This window comes from Trichechus manatus, unplaced genomic scaffold (genome assembly GCF_000243295.1).
Source record: "Trichechus manatus latirostris isolate Lorelei unplaced genomic scaffold, TriManLat1.0 scaffold00382, whole genome shotgun sequence".
Taxonomy (NCBI): Eukaryota; Metazoa; Chordata; class Mammalia; order Sirenia; family Trichechidae; genus Trichechus; species Trichechus manatus.
The window spans coordinates 198,072-211,522 of NW_004444318.1; the positions used below are offsets into that span (position 1 = coordinate 198,072).

A 13,451-nucleotide genomic window follows, 5' to 3' on the forward strand; every position below is an offset into this window, starting at 1 on the left:
TGTTGCATGTATCAGTATTTCATTCTTTTTCATTGCTTATAAAGTATTGCATTGTATGAGTATGCTACATTTTATTTATTCATTTTATTTTGGAAGAACTATTTTGTCAAACCATTTGAAAGTAATCTGTAGACATGACATGGACCCCTAGTTTGGCATGTACATTTTAAGAACAAGGACATTCTCTTATGTAGCCACATTACTATCATTACCCTCAAGACACTTAAAATTGATACAATATTATCAAATACACAGTATATATTCAAACGTCTTTTATTGTCCCAATAATGGCCAATAGAAAACGTTCATTATTTTAAGCTGCTAAATTTTGGCATTATTTGTTATGCAGCACTAGGTAACTAATACAACGGGTCCGCCTTTTCCAGCCAGGATGTTCAGAGGCATTTGGTGGTTTATAGTTCTCAGACTTCACTGTGTCTACTCGCATGTCCCCATTTCATGCCTCAGGGCCTCAGTCTTTCCCAGCCAGTGGCCTTGCCTTACAGGAGAGGCCTTATGGGGTTATGCAATTAACAGTTCTGCAACTGCACCATGCTTATCATGAGATCCTAAGTTTGATATTCTTGTATGTCTGTGCTGGGTGATAGGAGAGTATCCTTTAAGGTATCCTTTAAAACTACTATAGATACCTTTAAACTTTTTCTTTCATGTCTCAGATTAAAAGATTTTAATTTATTCTTTTTTAAAAATAATATTTTGCTGTGTTTTTGGTGAAAGTTTACACAGTAAATTAGGTCCCCATTTAACGATTACTACACAAATTGTCCAGTGACATTGGTTACATTTTTCACAATGTGTCAACATTCTTATTAATTCCATTCTGGATGTTTTGTTTCCAGTAATCTGGTTTCCCTGTCTCCTTACCCTTTCATCTTGGCTTTAGAGTAATTGTTTACCATTTGGTCTCATGTAGATGATTTCTTTTAAAGATGCACAGTACTCACGATATTCTTTCTTTATCGTTTAGCCAATAATTTATTCTTTTTTCTTTGGGTTCTCTCTAGGGCAGTCAGGAGCTGCCAGCCTACAAAGGTAGGACCAAAAACCTCAACTGAATCATCCAGCATTTGTCTGTCACCTATCCTGATCCTCATCTAAAACCTTGTCTCACATTACTTTTGATGTGAGATCAATTCTCACTCCACTGATGATTTAGCTATCGTAACTGGCTAGTACTGAATGCATTTCCTTTCTCAACACTCCTGCCACATTCATCTTGAATTTCACCATGAACCAACGGGAGGATATTTCCAAGGGAAAGCTACCGTCTTCCATGTTGTGATGGTTAATTTTATGTGTCATCTGGGCACTGTTATGGTTCCACTGTTGTTTGGTCAAACATTAGTCTAGATGTTGCTGTGAAGGTATTTTGTAGATGTGGTTAACATTTACAAGCAGTTGATTTTAAGTAAAGGAAAATTACCCTCAATAATGTGGGTGGGATTATCTAATCAGTTGAAGGCCTTAAGGGAAAAACTGGGGTGTCCCAGAGAAGAAGGAATTTTGCCTAGAGACTGTAACAGAAATCCTGCTTGAGTTCCCAGCATGTTGTTTGCCCTACTGATTTAGGACTCAGGACTGCAATAGTTACTCTTGCCTGAGTTTTCAGCCAGCTGGCCTGCCCTATAGATTCTGGACTTGCCAGCCCCCACAACTGCATTAACCAATTCCTTAAAAAGCAATCTTTCTCTCTGTTGATTCTGTTTCTCTGGAGAACCCTTACTGATACACATGTCAACACGGTTTAGATAAAATCGAATCTCCACACTTTATCTCTGTTTTTCTGAGAGCATATACTCCATCTGACACATGTTTGTAAACACGTGTAACTCTGTCATAAACATTGTCGGTTCCAATAAAGTTGAGTATTGCTGAACCAACTCCCAGTGCTTCTGAATAAGCCCAAAGGAGTTTTTAAAATTTTCTTCTTACAATGCCTGCCCGTAGCCAGCAGGTGACAGCAGAGTTAAGAATTTGGTAAGGAGGATCAAAGATAATCCACATATTCTAGTTTGTTACATAAAATAGATTATAAAAGATTTAGAATTAAAAAAATAATACAAATGTATCAGGGAGAGATGCTGCAACTGCAGTACCACCAACAAACTCCCAAAAGAATCTAAGGATCTTCTAAGTTCTGATCTTCAGTTGAATGCTTTAATTATATTCCCTGTTTATTTAGTTGAATGGAAAAAACTGGGAGATTATCTGGTATTTGTCATGGAAATAAAGAAAAAATTGCTGCTAAAACTATGATTTTTTTTTTTAAATAAATTCATTGACCGTGTCTTTTGTTTTTTCTTTCCCCCTTTCAGTTTTAACCAGGGGCAAATGGTGGCATTAATTATAGTCTTCAGTTCATGGTACCTTGTCATCATTGTATAAAATCCTCTCTTGTGTTTGTTATTATTTATTCCTTTTTATCCGCTTCCCATTCCCTCACTAAAGGCAACCATTCTAATGTGTTTTATATGTATCTTTATGTTACTTGTATTCTTGTAAAACGTGTGCTGTTTTATGTGTCTATATTTTTTATTTTAAGTGAGTGGTTTAGGTGTTGTTTGTTTCTCTCAAATCTTTTGTTTCAAAGATCTGGCCACATTACTTTGTGTACATTTAATTCACATCTTTTAACTTCTGCATAGGACTCCAGGGTATATGTTCACAATATTTTCTCTACTCTCTCTACCTCTGATAGATTGCCTCCACCTTCCTGACACCACAAATAATCTTAGAAAGAACATCCTTGTACAAGTCTTCTTATGGACCTATATGACACTTGGAGTATATTCCCAGGAGTGGAAATGTTGGCGCATAGGGTATTCGTACACTTGATTTTATTAAGTATCATGAAATCTTCAGAATGGCTGCACCGGTCTATGTTTTCCCTAGCACTGCAGGAGGCTTCCTTCATCTCTGTATTTCCTCAACAACGCTGGACATTATCCAACTCACTAATTTTTCCTAGGGAGTCTCTGGGTGGCACAAACCGTTAAGCGTTCAACTATGAGCTGAAAGGTTGGCGATTCAAACTCACCCAGTGGTGCCTCGGAAGACAGTCCTGGTGATCTGCTTCTGCAAGGTCACAGCCTTGAAAACCCTATGGAGCGGTTCTACTCTGCATACATGGGGTCTCCGTGAGTTGGAATCAACTTGATGGCAACTAACAGCCATAACAATGTTTTCCTAGTTGAGTTTCGTATTTCTTGTGCTAATTTTGGTAGGCTAAATTTTTTCTATGAATTTGTCTATCTCATCTAGGTTTTTAAGTTTATTAGCATATACTTGTTCATAATATCTGTTACTATATTTTAAATCTGTTGTATCTGTAGCTATCCTTCTTACTTAATTCTGTATTTTGTTTACCCATTTTCTCTCCTCTTTATTCAGGACCAGTCTTGTTCTAAGTCTGAATATCTTACAAATATTTTTTTAAGAAGCAACTTTTTGTTTTGTGAATTTTTACTTAATTTTTTCCCCCTTTTTTCATGTAGTTTTTGTTCTCTATTTCATTGCTTTCTATCTTTGCTTTCTAATTTCCTTCCTTCTTATTTCTCTAGGTTTGTTCAATTGCTCTTTTTCCAAATTTTTGAAGTGAATTTTTAGGTCATTCTTTTAACCCTTCTTGTTCTAATAAGTGTATTTGAAGCCATAAGATTCTAAGTACTGCTTCAGCTATGTGCCACAAAATTTGATATGTAACATTATCACCTGATTTTAAGTGAATTAATATCTTTTATGGTTGTCTTTTAAGTCCTTACGTTATTTATCAATATTTTGTTATACTACAAATCATGAGAGTTTTGGGTATCCCTTTTGTTATCAAGTTTTAATTTTATTTTAGTATGATTGCAGAAAATAGTTTCTAAGATATTGATACTTTGGAATTTACTGAAGTTTCTTTTATGGCTTAATGCATATTCTATTTTAATGAATGTTTTGTGTGCCTTGAAAAAAATATATATATATCGCTTATTTGTTGGCTTTAAACAAAATTATTAATCCTATGAGTCTTCTAGGTCCCTGGGTGGTGCAAATGGTTCGCTCTCAACTGACTACTAACCAAAAGGTTGGCAGTTCAAATCCACCCAGCAGCACCAAGGAAGAAAGGCCTGGAGATCTACTTCTGTAAAGATTACAGCCATTGAAAATCCTGCGGACGGCAGTTCTACTCTGAAACACATGGGGTCACCATGAGTCGGAGTTGACGCTATAGCAATGTTTTTTTTTTAAATGAGTCTTCTACATAATTTATTTCCTTCTTTGCTTTCACTATTTTGTAGCTCAGAGATAATTGTTTATTACCTATCTCTAAACCAAATCCGTTGCCGTCTGGTCGATTCTAACTCATAGCAACCCTACAGGACAGAGTAGAACTGTCCCGTAGGGTTTCCAAAGAGCGGCTGGTGGATTCAAACTGCCGACCTTTTGGTTAGCAGCCAAGCTTGTAACTACTTTGCCGCTGACTGATAAATTGGTGTGCTGTTAAACTGGCTCTCCAGTGAAAAAATAAAAAGCCTTGACTGGTAGCATTGTTGATTTCTGTAGTATAAATACTTCCACCATGATCAATATCAAGCTGTCAACGGTTAACAAGTGGCTTGGAAAATTGTTGACTATTTTACAATCTGCTCTCTCTAGCCAGTATAAAATGGCTCCAGCACATTGCCCTCTCCGCCTTTTTTAGAAGGTATTCATGTTGTATATTGGTTTTACCCCTTAGCTTCGCTTATTTTCTTAATCTTATTTCCCCTTTGCCCCAATTTCTACACCCTTCTTTCTTTTTCTTTTTCAATTCTGTCTTTTAAGCTGCTACAAACCCTTTTTGGAATGAAGGTATAAATAAACATTTTAAAATTAAAACTATCTTATCTTTTAATTATCTTTCCTCATGACATTCGGGAGACATAGTTATTTCACCAAAAAAGAAAAATTAAGCCTTCTAATTTAAAAAGGTTTAAATCTTAGTTCAGTTCTCACAGTCTTTGCTGTGCTGCTTAGGGTTGTCCCACTCATGTTCAGCTCGGGGATGATTCATGAGGGTTCATGCGTAGAATTAGGGGACCCCCTTCACCAGCCCTTCCCTTTTGAAGACTCCCTCCTCCCATTCTCCTGCCCTTGGGCGCCCTTTTCTCCGTTCCTCTGGCCGTGAAGATGGTGTCTCACCTGGAGATACAGCACTTGTGCTGCCACTGCAGTGCAGCTCTGCTACTGAGGACTCACTTCAGGGCGAACCCATGACAGAGGGAAAAAAAATTAAAAACCACCCCCAGGAGGGTTGCTTGTCCAAGTTTTGACTCTCTTCACAATTCACTTGCTTTTGTTTACTTTTCAGAATCTTCGACTACTTGCTTTTTGAATTCTGGCCAGAGTTTCTAGTTGTGATCGGTGCGAGAGATAGGTTCAAATGATTATTTTTAAATTAAACATCATGGCTAAAAACAACTCGTTGTTAAGTGCCATTGAGTCGGTTCTGACTCATGGCAACCCTCTGTACAACAGAATAAAACAGTGCCCGGTGCTGCGCCATCCTCACAATTGTTATGCTTGAGCCCATTGTTCTAGCCACTGTGACAATCCATCTCGTTGAGGGTCTTCCTCTTTTTCTCTGACCCTCTACTTTACCAAGCATGATGTCCTTCTCCAGGGACTGGTGCCTCCTGATAACATGTCCAAAGTATGTGAGATGAAGTTTTGCCATCCTTGCTTCTAAAAAACTTGAGGTACTAGTAATTTTAGATTTTTTTTCCCCAAACCAAACACACACTCCCAAGGGTGTATGGTTGTTTTAGAGTACTTTGGATTTATATGTTTAGCTGGAGATCCAAAAAGCAGACAGAAGCTTCCTGGGTGGCTTATTAGTATTTCTGTTGAATGTATCTCTTAACTGCTCACTTATAAGCAAAATGGAGCCGTGGTGGCATAGTGGTTAAGAGCTTGGCTGCTAACCAAAAGGTCGGCTGTTCAAATTCACCAGCCACTCCTTGGAAACCCTATGGGGCAGTTCTGCTCTGTCCTATAGGATCGCTATGAGTCAGAATCCACTCGACAGCAACAGGTTTTCTAAGCAAAATAGCATTAAATATCGGAGCTGTAAAGTCAACAATTCAACGATCACTCAAAACCTTCATTTAAGATAAGAGGAAATGATAGCTTACAGAAAGGGAATAATTTGTCTTGTCACTCAGCAAGGACATGACAAAAATAGGTCCAGAACTCAGCTTTGTTTAATACAATTATCCAAGCACCTGGGAACAACATCCTAAATGCCAGGGAACATGCTGGATATTATGGGAGCCTCCATATACGCAGTCTGACTGTAGACAAGACTCAAGCACACGAAAGGGCAAAGAGTGAGATGGGACTGGCTGTTTCAAGGACCTGGGTGTGGAGCACTGCTTTTAAGTACTGAATCAGTTCTCTTCAGGTCAGAGAAGGCTGGGCTATTTAGTGCAGATTGCAAGGGGGAGATAATATATGGAGCTTGAGCAAATGGGAAACTTTATACAGATAGTCCCCAACTTACGACGGGGTTCCATTCCAATGACTCTACCATAAGTTGGTTCTGATGAATACCTCCTTTTTTTTTTTTTAAAAGTTTTCATTATTATTGCCTTTTGTTATCAGTATCTTTATAAATCCCATCTTCATTTATCTTTAGGAGTTGGAAAGATTACATCTGAGAATGATGACATCAGCAAATGTGCTGCAACATTGTATGTAGTACATATTACTAACAATAAGATGTACAAAAACCAAAAATGGATGGCCAAAGTGCAGTTTGTTGTAACTCAAACACGTTGTAAGTCAGGGACTATCTGTTTAGTGGTAGGGGAAGGGCAGGAATCCCTGGGTGGTGTTAATAATTAAACACTCGACTACTAGCTGAAAGACTGGCAGTTCAAACTCACCCAAAGGTGCCTTGGAAGACAGGCCTAGTGATCTGCTTCTGAAAAGTCACAGTCTTGAAAACCCTATGGAGCACAGTTCTACTCTGATACATACGGGGTCGCCATGAGTCAAAACTGACTTTTCGGCAACTAACAACAACAACAAGAGAGGAAAGGCATATAGTAAAACTAAAGCCTATCTTCTGAACTTGCTGTGTGATCTAGTCAAGTGGCTTAATCTTTCTAAGTCTTCACTCTGTACTTAAAAAAACCAAAACAAATCCATTTCCGCCAAGTCAATTCCAACTCATAGTGACCCTATAGGACAGAGTAGAACTTCCGCAAAGGGTTTCCAAGGAGCGGCTGGTGGATTCGAGCTGCCCACCTTTTTTGGTTAGCAGCTGTAGCACTTAACCACTGCCCCACCAGGGCTCCATCTGTCTTTAAATAGAAATAATAATAGTACCTACCTAGGGTTTTTTTGTTTGGGTTCAAAGAGATAACGTTTATAAAGTCAATGTCTGACTCAATGAATGTAGCTTTTTTCTGGTTCCTGTTATTCTTAATTTGAAATTTACAAGTGTCCCCAAAATATTTAGGAATTATGAAAGGAATTCTTTCACATGTGAGTTCGCTGGCACTCTTAGCTAATTCTCACGTGTGTCGTTGTCTTATCTGCCCAGTCTTAGCAGTAAAGAAATGAGTCTCAACCCTTCACTTGCACCCTCATCCCTCAGACATCAGAATGAGATTTTATTGCTTCTAATATTTCAAACTTGCTCAGTACATGGTGGCCTGTCATGTATAGGGCTAGTTCTAGTGTAGTTCCCCCCAATTTCCTCTGGGAAAGGCCTGGGGACAAAAGAATAAAAAGAATGTGCTGGCATCGGGGAGGGAAGAGGCCCCCCTCCACTAAGCTTCATCTCCCTGAGCACCCATTTCCAGTTGATCATACCAGGTTCTGGTCCCAGAGAGTTTATTACAAAATAAGGAAGGGAAGCCTGAGGAAGATTCACTCATCATAAAATTTCGGCAGCTCATTGCCCAAGATTACTCGATGATCCACACCAGCGGCTGTGAGAGTGACCAGGTAGATGACACCCCCACTGGAGCCATCACGGCTCATGGCCAGAGCGATAGCTGCAGAGAGTTTCAAGTTGGAGAGAGGGAGAGAGAATGGCTTAGCTTCAAAAGTCTTTTCCTTCCTCCCTTGTCCACATGTCCTACCACTTTCAGACTTCAAAACCTATCTCCCAGAAGGGCATACTTAGTCGTGTGCTGGGAAACCATTTAGAAAAAAAGCCTTGATTTACAGCCTCTGCCAATGTCTATGGTGTAACTACCCCCACCATGCTCGATGTCCAGTTATCAACAGTTTAACAGGCAACTCAAAAAATCCCTTAATATTTACGAATCATCTGTTGTGAGCTGGCCCAAGCCAGTGTTAGCACACCACTGGTTCTTATGGTGAGCATACATCCTAATTTGGTTTACTCAGGACAGTCCTGGCTTATGGCTGTTTTCCTGAAGTCCCATCTAGTTCAGCATTTGTCCTGCCCACTTCTACACTCAAAAGTGTCCCAGCTGGGATATTAAATGATCACCCACGTATTCCTCTTCCTGATCCTCACAATCCATTTCCTTCCCATGTTTAAAAAACCCTCCCAGGTTCCCCTCCACTTGGTCAATTACCGTCTGTGGTGAAGCGCCTGCACTCCTCAGGGGACATCCCTGGTTTGTATGCTGCGTCCACATAACCGTAGATGTAAGTGCTGCCGGAGCCACCAATGGCAAAAGGCTGTCGAGTCAGCATTCCCCCCAGAGTTCCATATACCTAGTGGGGGGACATCCTCAGGTCAGACTAAAGAAGCATCCACTCCTTCTTCTCACTGAGACAAACAGGTGGTCTCCCTATTCTGCAATGAAGGCCCAGTACCTCATACCCCAACAGTTCAGACTCTGCACTATGTTTTTAGGGGCAATGTCTTTGGAACTCATTGCTTGAATGACATACAACCTCCATCTCCCTCTATCGGGAAGTGTGGAACCCCAAGAGAGGAAGTGGGTTGGGAGGGACTCACTTGGCCCCCTTCACGTTGGTCCCAGCCAGCTACCATGAGATGTGCAGACAGGTCCTCCCGGTATTTATAGCTGATATTCCTCACCACGTGTGCAGCAGCCAGAACAAGAGGAGGTTCTTCTAGTTCCATCCTAAAGAAATTGTTAGGAATAGGAGTTGATATAATTTCCTGAAGTTCCACCTCCTGTGCCATTACTACTATCCTTGCCAAGTGACCTAAGACCTATAGATGCAATAGTTCAAACTCAGGCTTAAGTTTCATGCCACCAATTGGTAAGAAGTGTTCAATTGACCACCCCCACCCTCCAATCACATAACTCCTTTTGTCTGCAAGGACCCCACCCTTGGGGGTAAAGCCAGATAAGCTGCGCTTCTGCCCCAATGACCTTGACTTCCCATACAGTAACTTTGCCTGGGTGGTACAAATGGTTAAGCACTTGACTACAAGCAGAAAGGTTGATGGTTTGAATTCACCCAGGTGACTTGGAAGAAAGGCCTGGTGATCTGCTTTTGAAAGATCAGCCATTGAAAACTCTATGGGGCACAGTTCTACTCTGACACATGTGGGGTTGCCATGAGTCGGAGCTGACTCGTTGGCAATTGGAAAGAACTTTGCTTGATATTATGGTGGGGCCACATCATTTTCTTCCTTATTATTTATATTAGTGCAGCAGTTTACAGTTTTCAAACTGCTTCCACATATATCATTTGATTCTCAAAATAATCATGTTTGTTTCATACAATTACTCCAGTACCTGGGAACAGCTTCCTAAGTGCCAAGGAACGTGCTGGGCATTATGGAAGCCTCCACACACACAATGTGGGTACGAGACAAGACTCACGCACGTGAAAAGGCAGACAGTGGTACAGGACTGAGTGTTTCAAGGGACCGGGTGTGGAGCCCCACCCCTTCCTCATGCCCATTAGGGGGCACCCAAGTCCTCTGGGTAAGGCTTTGCTTTGGGACACGAACCTGTGTGGGGCAGATCTGTCCAGAGACAGGTGACAAAAGAGCCTAGCCCTGAAGGATAGGGTAGGTACTATTATTCCCACTTTATAGATACAGAAACTGGCTTAGAGAGATTCAAGTGCCAGTTAAAGGCTAATAAAAGTTGGAACCAAAACAAAAAATTTTCACTTCCCAATGCAGTACTCCTGGAACAGGACACAGTACAGGGGTTTGCAGGTTGGAGGAGTTCTAGGGGGTGTGGAGTCAGGACCCCAGTGCCAGTGGAGATGCGTACCCATGGAGCTCCAGCTGGTAGGCGGCCATGTCTGCCACAGCCTGGGCATCAGCAGCTGACCCGGAGAGCGCACAGTAGATGCGTTGGTGTAGGGGGGCCAGCTTGTCAAACACTCGGTTCACCACTGCCTCTCTGCCAAGAAGGAGTAAACAGTCATCAAAGTTAGAGTTGGCAGAAATGTTTGAGGTGAATTACTCAGTGTTTGTCAAGTTTATTTGACAAGAGAACAGCCATAGAGTGCATGAAATTTAATGCTTGGATTAAAGCAGAAAGAAAAAAGAAATAACAATCTCATAGATAAATGAATTACTGCAAGTATTAATCAAAATTAGATTTATTTTCAGGATAAAATTTATAACAGAACAAAAAATATTTAGTTATGAAGTTAAGAAAGATAGTCCTCTGATCAATTTTTCTTTGCTATTAACCATCTTGAGGGCATTTAGTGCTCTATGGAATACAACGTAAGCAATATTGATCTAATCCCATGAATTCATTTTGCGTGTGAAGAAACTGTGACCAGGTGTAGGGAAGAGGCAAAATTAGTTCAACACGTGATAAATGAGAAACCAGAATATCAGCTTGACAGAACCGTCTCTTCTATCCCTAAACACAGATGGAAGGAGGGCTGACCTCATCTCAGACCCTATTCCTTTATATCAATCCCTGTTCACTGCCAGGACAGGCCACATAAGTGTTCAGATCCCAGATCCTGCTCTAAGATTTGAGAGACCCAACCACCCCCTCAATATCTTATTATTGTGGCCTCTCCTTCCTGAAAGGTCAACTCCATTTCCCCCAAAGCTCTAGTCTGTCAGTCTTTTCACGAATGAGTAAGAAAAATGCATATTCGGGGCCATTTGTTTCCTTCCAAATCCATACACCTTCATGGACTGGTACTCACCCTGCAGACACCCGGGAATCAGAACCTACAACGACGCCCCCATCAAACTCCACTGCCATGATGGTTGTCTGCAGAGACACACAGAGTGGAGTATGAGAGCAGGGAGAGCTTTGATTCCCACATGCTACAGATGAGGAAACACTCCCAGAGATGAGAAATGACTGCCTCAAGGTCACAAAGTAATTCAGGCCAGAGCTGACTCCCAGTACAGGGATTTTTTTTTCTCCCTTTCTGCTTTCTCTTGGTTGCAGGGGAATGTCACAGCCTGGCTGTGGCACAACACAGAAAGAAGTGCATCCCTAAACCCCAACTTCCTTAAGTGGAATCCTCTCCACTCTAAAGGGGGGGGGAGTAAGGCTCCTAGAGGTGGAAGTATTACCTTTGAGGAAAAGGCTCATATGAATGTACGTGAAGCAGCCCCACGAGTGAATTATCTCCATCAAATGGACTTACTGCACGCTCCAGTGTGTGCAGATGAGGTACAGGCCGAACACAGAGCAAGTTACTATGAATTTTGGAAAGAATGTCAGATTTTCAGGACAGGGGTGCAAATCTTCCACCCCACAACCCTACTTAGTCAGGAGTGAGCACTTTCAGTTTACTGAACAATGGAAAACACTGGCCACTGGTTAGCAGAGCCAAGTCAGGGAAGGAGGAAAGCAGCAAAGAACGTTTGAGAGAGTTTAAAATAAAAGTTTTGCTTAAGGAGTTTCTAATCAGGAGTAAGCAGATTTCTTAAGTAGTCACGGGAGGTCTGCACCAAGAAAGGCTATCACTGGGGAGTTTCACTTGGCTTTTCCAGGTCAAGAGAAGAATGAAGAGTGAAGGAGGATAAAGTTACCCTTGCTCTACTCCTGCTGAGATCGTTTGGTTCAAATGCGGAAACTGAGTCATAGAGAAGGCAAGTGACTTATCCAAGGTTATGCAGAATTAATAGGAGAGCTGTTAACCCAGGTCTAACTCCTATAGCTTCTTCTGATTTCTACTTTTCACTGCTCATTTGACAATAAGGGAAGATTTTCTAACTTGTAAACGGCCTATCTGTTACTTTTCTCACCGCCTCATAGTTACTCGGGCCCTCAGGGATATTGACCTGAAGGTGCTTTCTGACTACAGATTTGCCATAAATAGAAGTGCCAGAGGATAGCAACAATCCCATGCTAGAGGTTATTACTCTATAACAGACCTGCTTCCAAACCAAGAGTGGTGGCAATAGTCTGGGAGCAGAAGCTAGCCAGCCTTGGGGCTGTCATCTGTCCTAGGCGCTAAGCCTGGGCAAAGTCCCCCAGCAGGCATGTAGGAGTGGGCAGGGAAGACACAGGCAAGGGAGCGTGGCAGCACCTTGGGCAAGCAGGAACCTTCCTAGGCCAAGCTAGGAAAGAGCACCACTGGCTCACACGGAACCCGTCCCCACCCCTCCATAGTCAGTCTATGAGTTACTCAGGGGCCAGAGTATCAAAGTTCTGTGTGATGAGTTGACCCTTCTCAATCAGTGCCTATATTCCCTTCTCCCAAATGTTGCCCAGCTTCACTCAGGACACCATTTCTCTATCTCTTTGTACCGTCCCACCGCTCTCTTGATTTAATCAGCCCCCTATCTAGGTAAGAGTGAAAGCGAAAGCGCTTTAGAGCCGCTTCCCCTTGACGGGTCCAGCTAAGAGCCAAAGCACCCTCCCCTCCACAAGCCCCGTCCCTTCGCGACCCCCTAGGTGACCTCCTTTGGAAGAGAGACACCCTATGTTCACTGCGAAGGTGCAAGCACTGCTGCTACAACCCGCATCCTCACACTTCTATTAGTCTTCTCATTCGCTCCTCGTCGCTTTCAGGGTCTCCTGCGGATCTACCTCCTTCATCCCTCTGCTAGCCCTCAAGCCCAGATTCATTACCCCGGTGTGGACTTCTCCGGCCCCGGGGAGGTCCCCGGCTGGTGCTCCCCTGCGCAGCATCCCGGCCTGGTGTCGTGCTCCGCGCTGCCTGGGGCCCTAGTTTCTGACTGGGGCCAGCTCGCGGCGCGTAGTCTACAGCCCCGCCCCTTCCTTCTGCCCGCCAGAGGGCGCCGGTGTCCTCGCGGTAAGGCTTCCCGCGGGTTGCTAACCCGTGCGGGGCAGATCTGCCCGGAGACAGGTGACGAAAGAGCCCAGAATGAAACGGGAGTGGGGAAGTCCTGGAAAGGGGATTACGCTGGACAAGTCGGGAGGCGAGGGAAGGGTATGCGTGAAGATGGGGCACTAGGGCTGCTCCGCAGAACCCCAGAACTGATTTCAATGCCTGCTCCCAAAATAGTCTGGGCGGGCCGCGTTTGGAACTGGGCG

General features: G+C 42.6%; 1 protein-coding gene across 3 annotated transcripts in view; it reads right to left on the reverse strand.

Annotated features, from left to right (window-relative positions):
* Window positions 1–13,154, reverse strand: part of PSMB9 (proteasome 20S subunit beta 9) — a 28,238-nt gene extending 15,084 nt beyond the window's left edge. Inside the window, exons 1-7 of one of the 3 annotated variants that reach the window (XM_023725723.1) lie at window positions 13,026–13,131; window positions 11,519–11,644; window positions 11,140–11,207; window positions 10,236–10,367; window positions 8,993–9,122; window positions 8,604–8,745; window positions 7,881–8,051 (exon numbers count right to left, since the gene is read on the reverse strand). In XM_023725723.1, the coding sequence (XP_023581491.1) occupies window positions 7,924–8,051; window positions 8,604–8,745; window positions 8,993–9,122; window positions 10,236–10,367; window positions 11,140–11,198 (591 nt within the window). In that variant the 5' untranslated portion in view covers window positions 11,199–11,207; window positions 11,519–11,644; window positions 13,026–13,131 and the 3' untranslated portion in view covers window positions 7,881–7,923. Of the gene's footprint in view, window positions 1–7,873; window positions 8,052–8,603; window positions 8,746–8,992; window positions 9,123–10,235; window positions 10,368–11,139; window positions 11,208–11,518; window positions 11,645–13,025 lie in introns of those variants that run through there. The other 2 variants (XM_004390980.2, XM_023725722.1) reach the window with 2 other exon arrangements.
* Window positions 13,155–13,451: the final 297 nt, after the last annotated feature.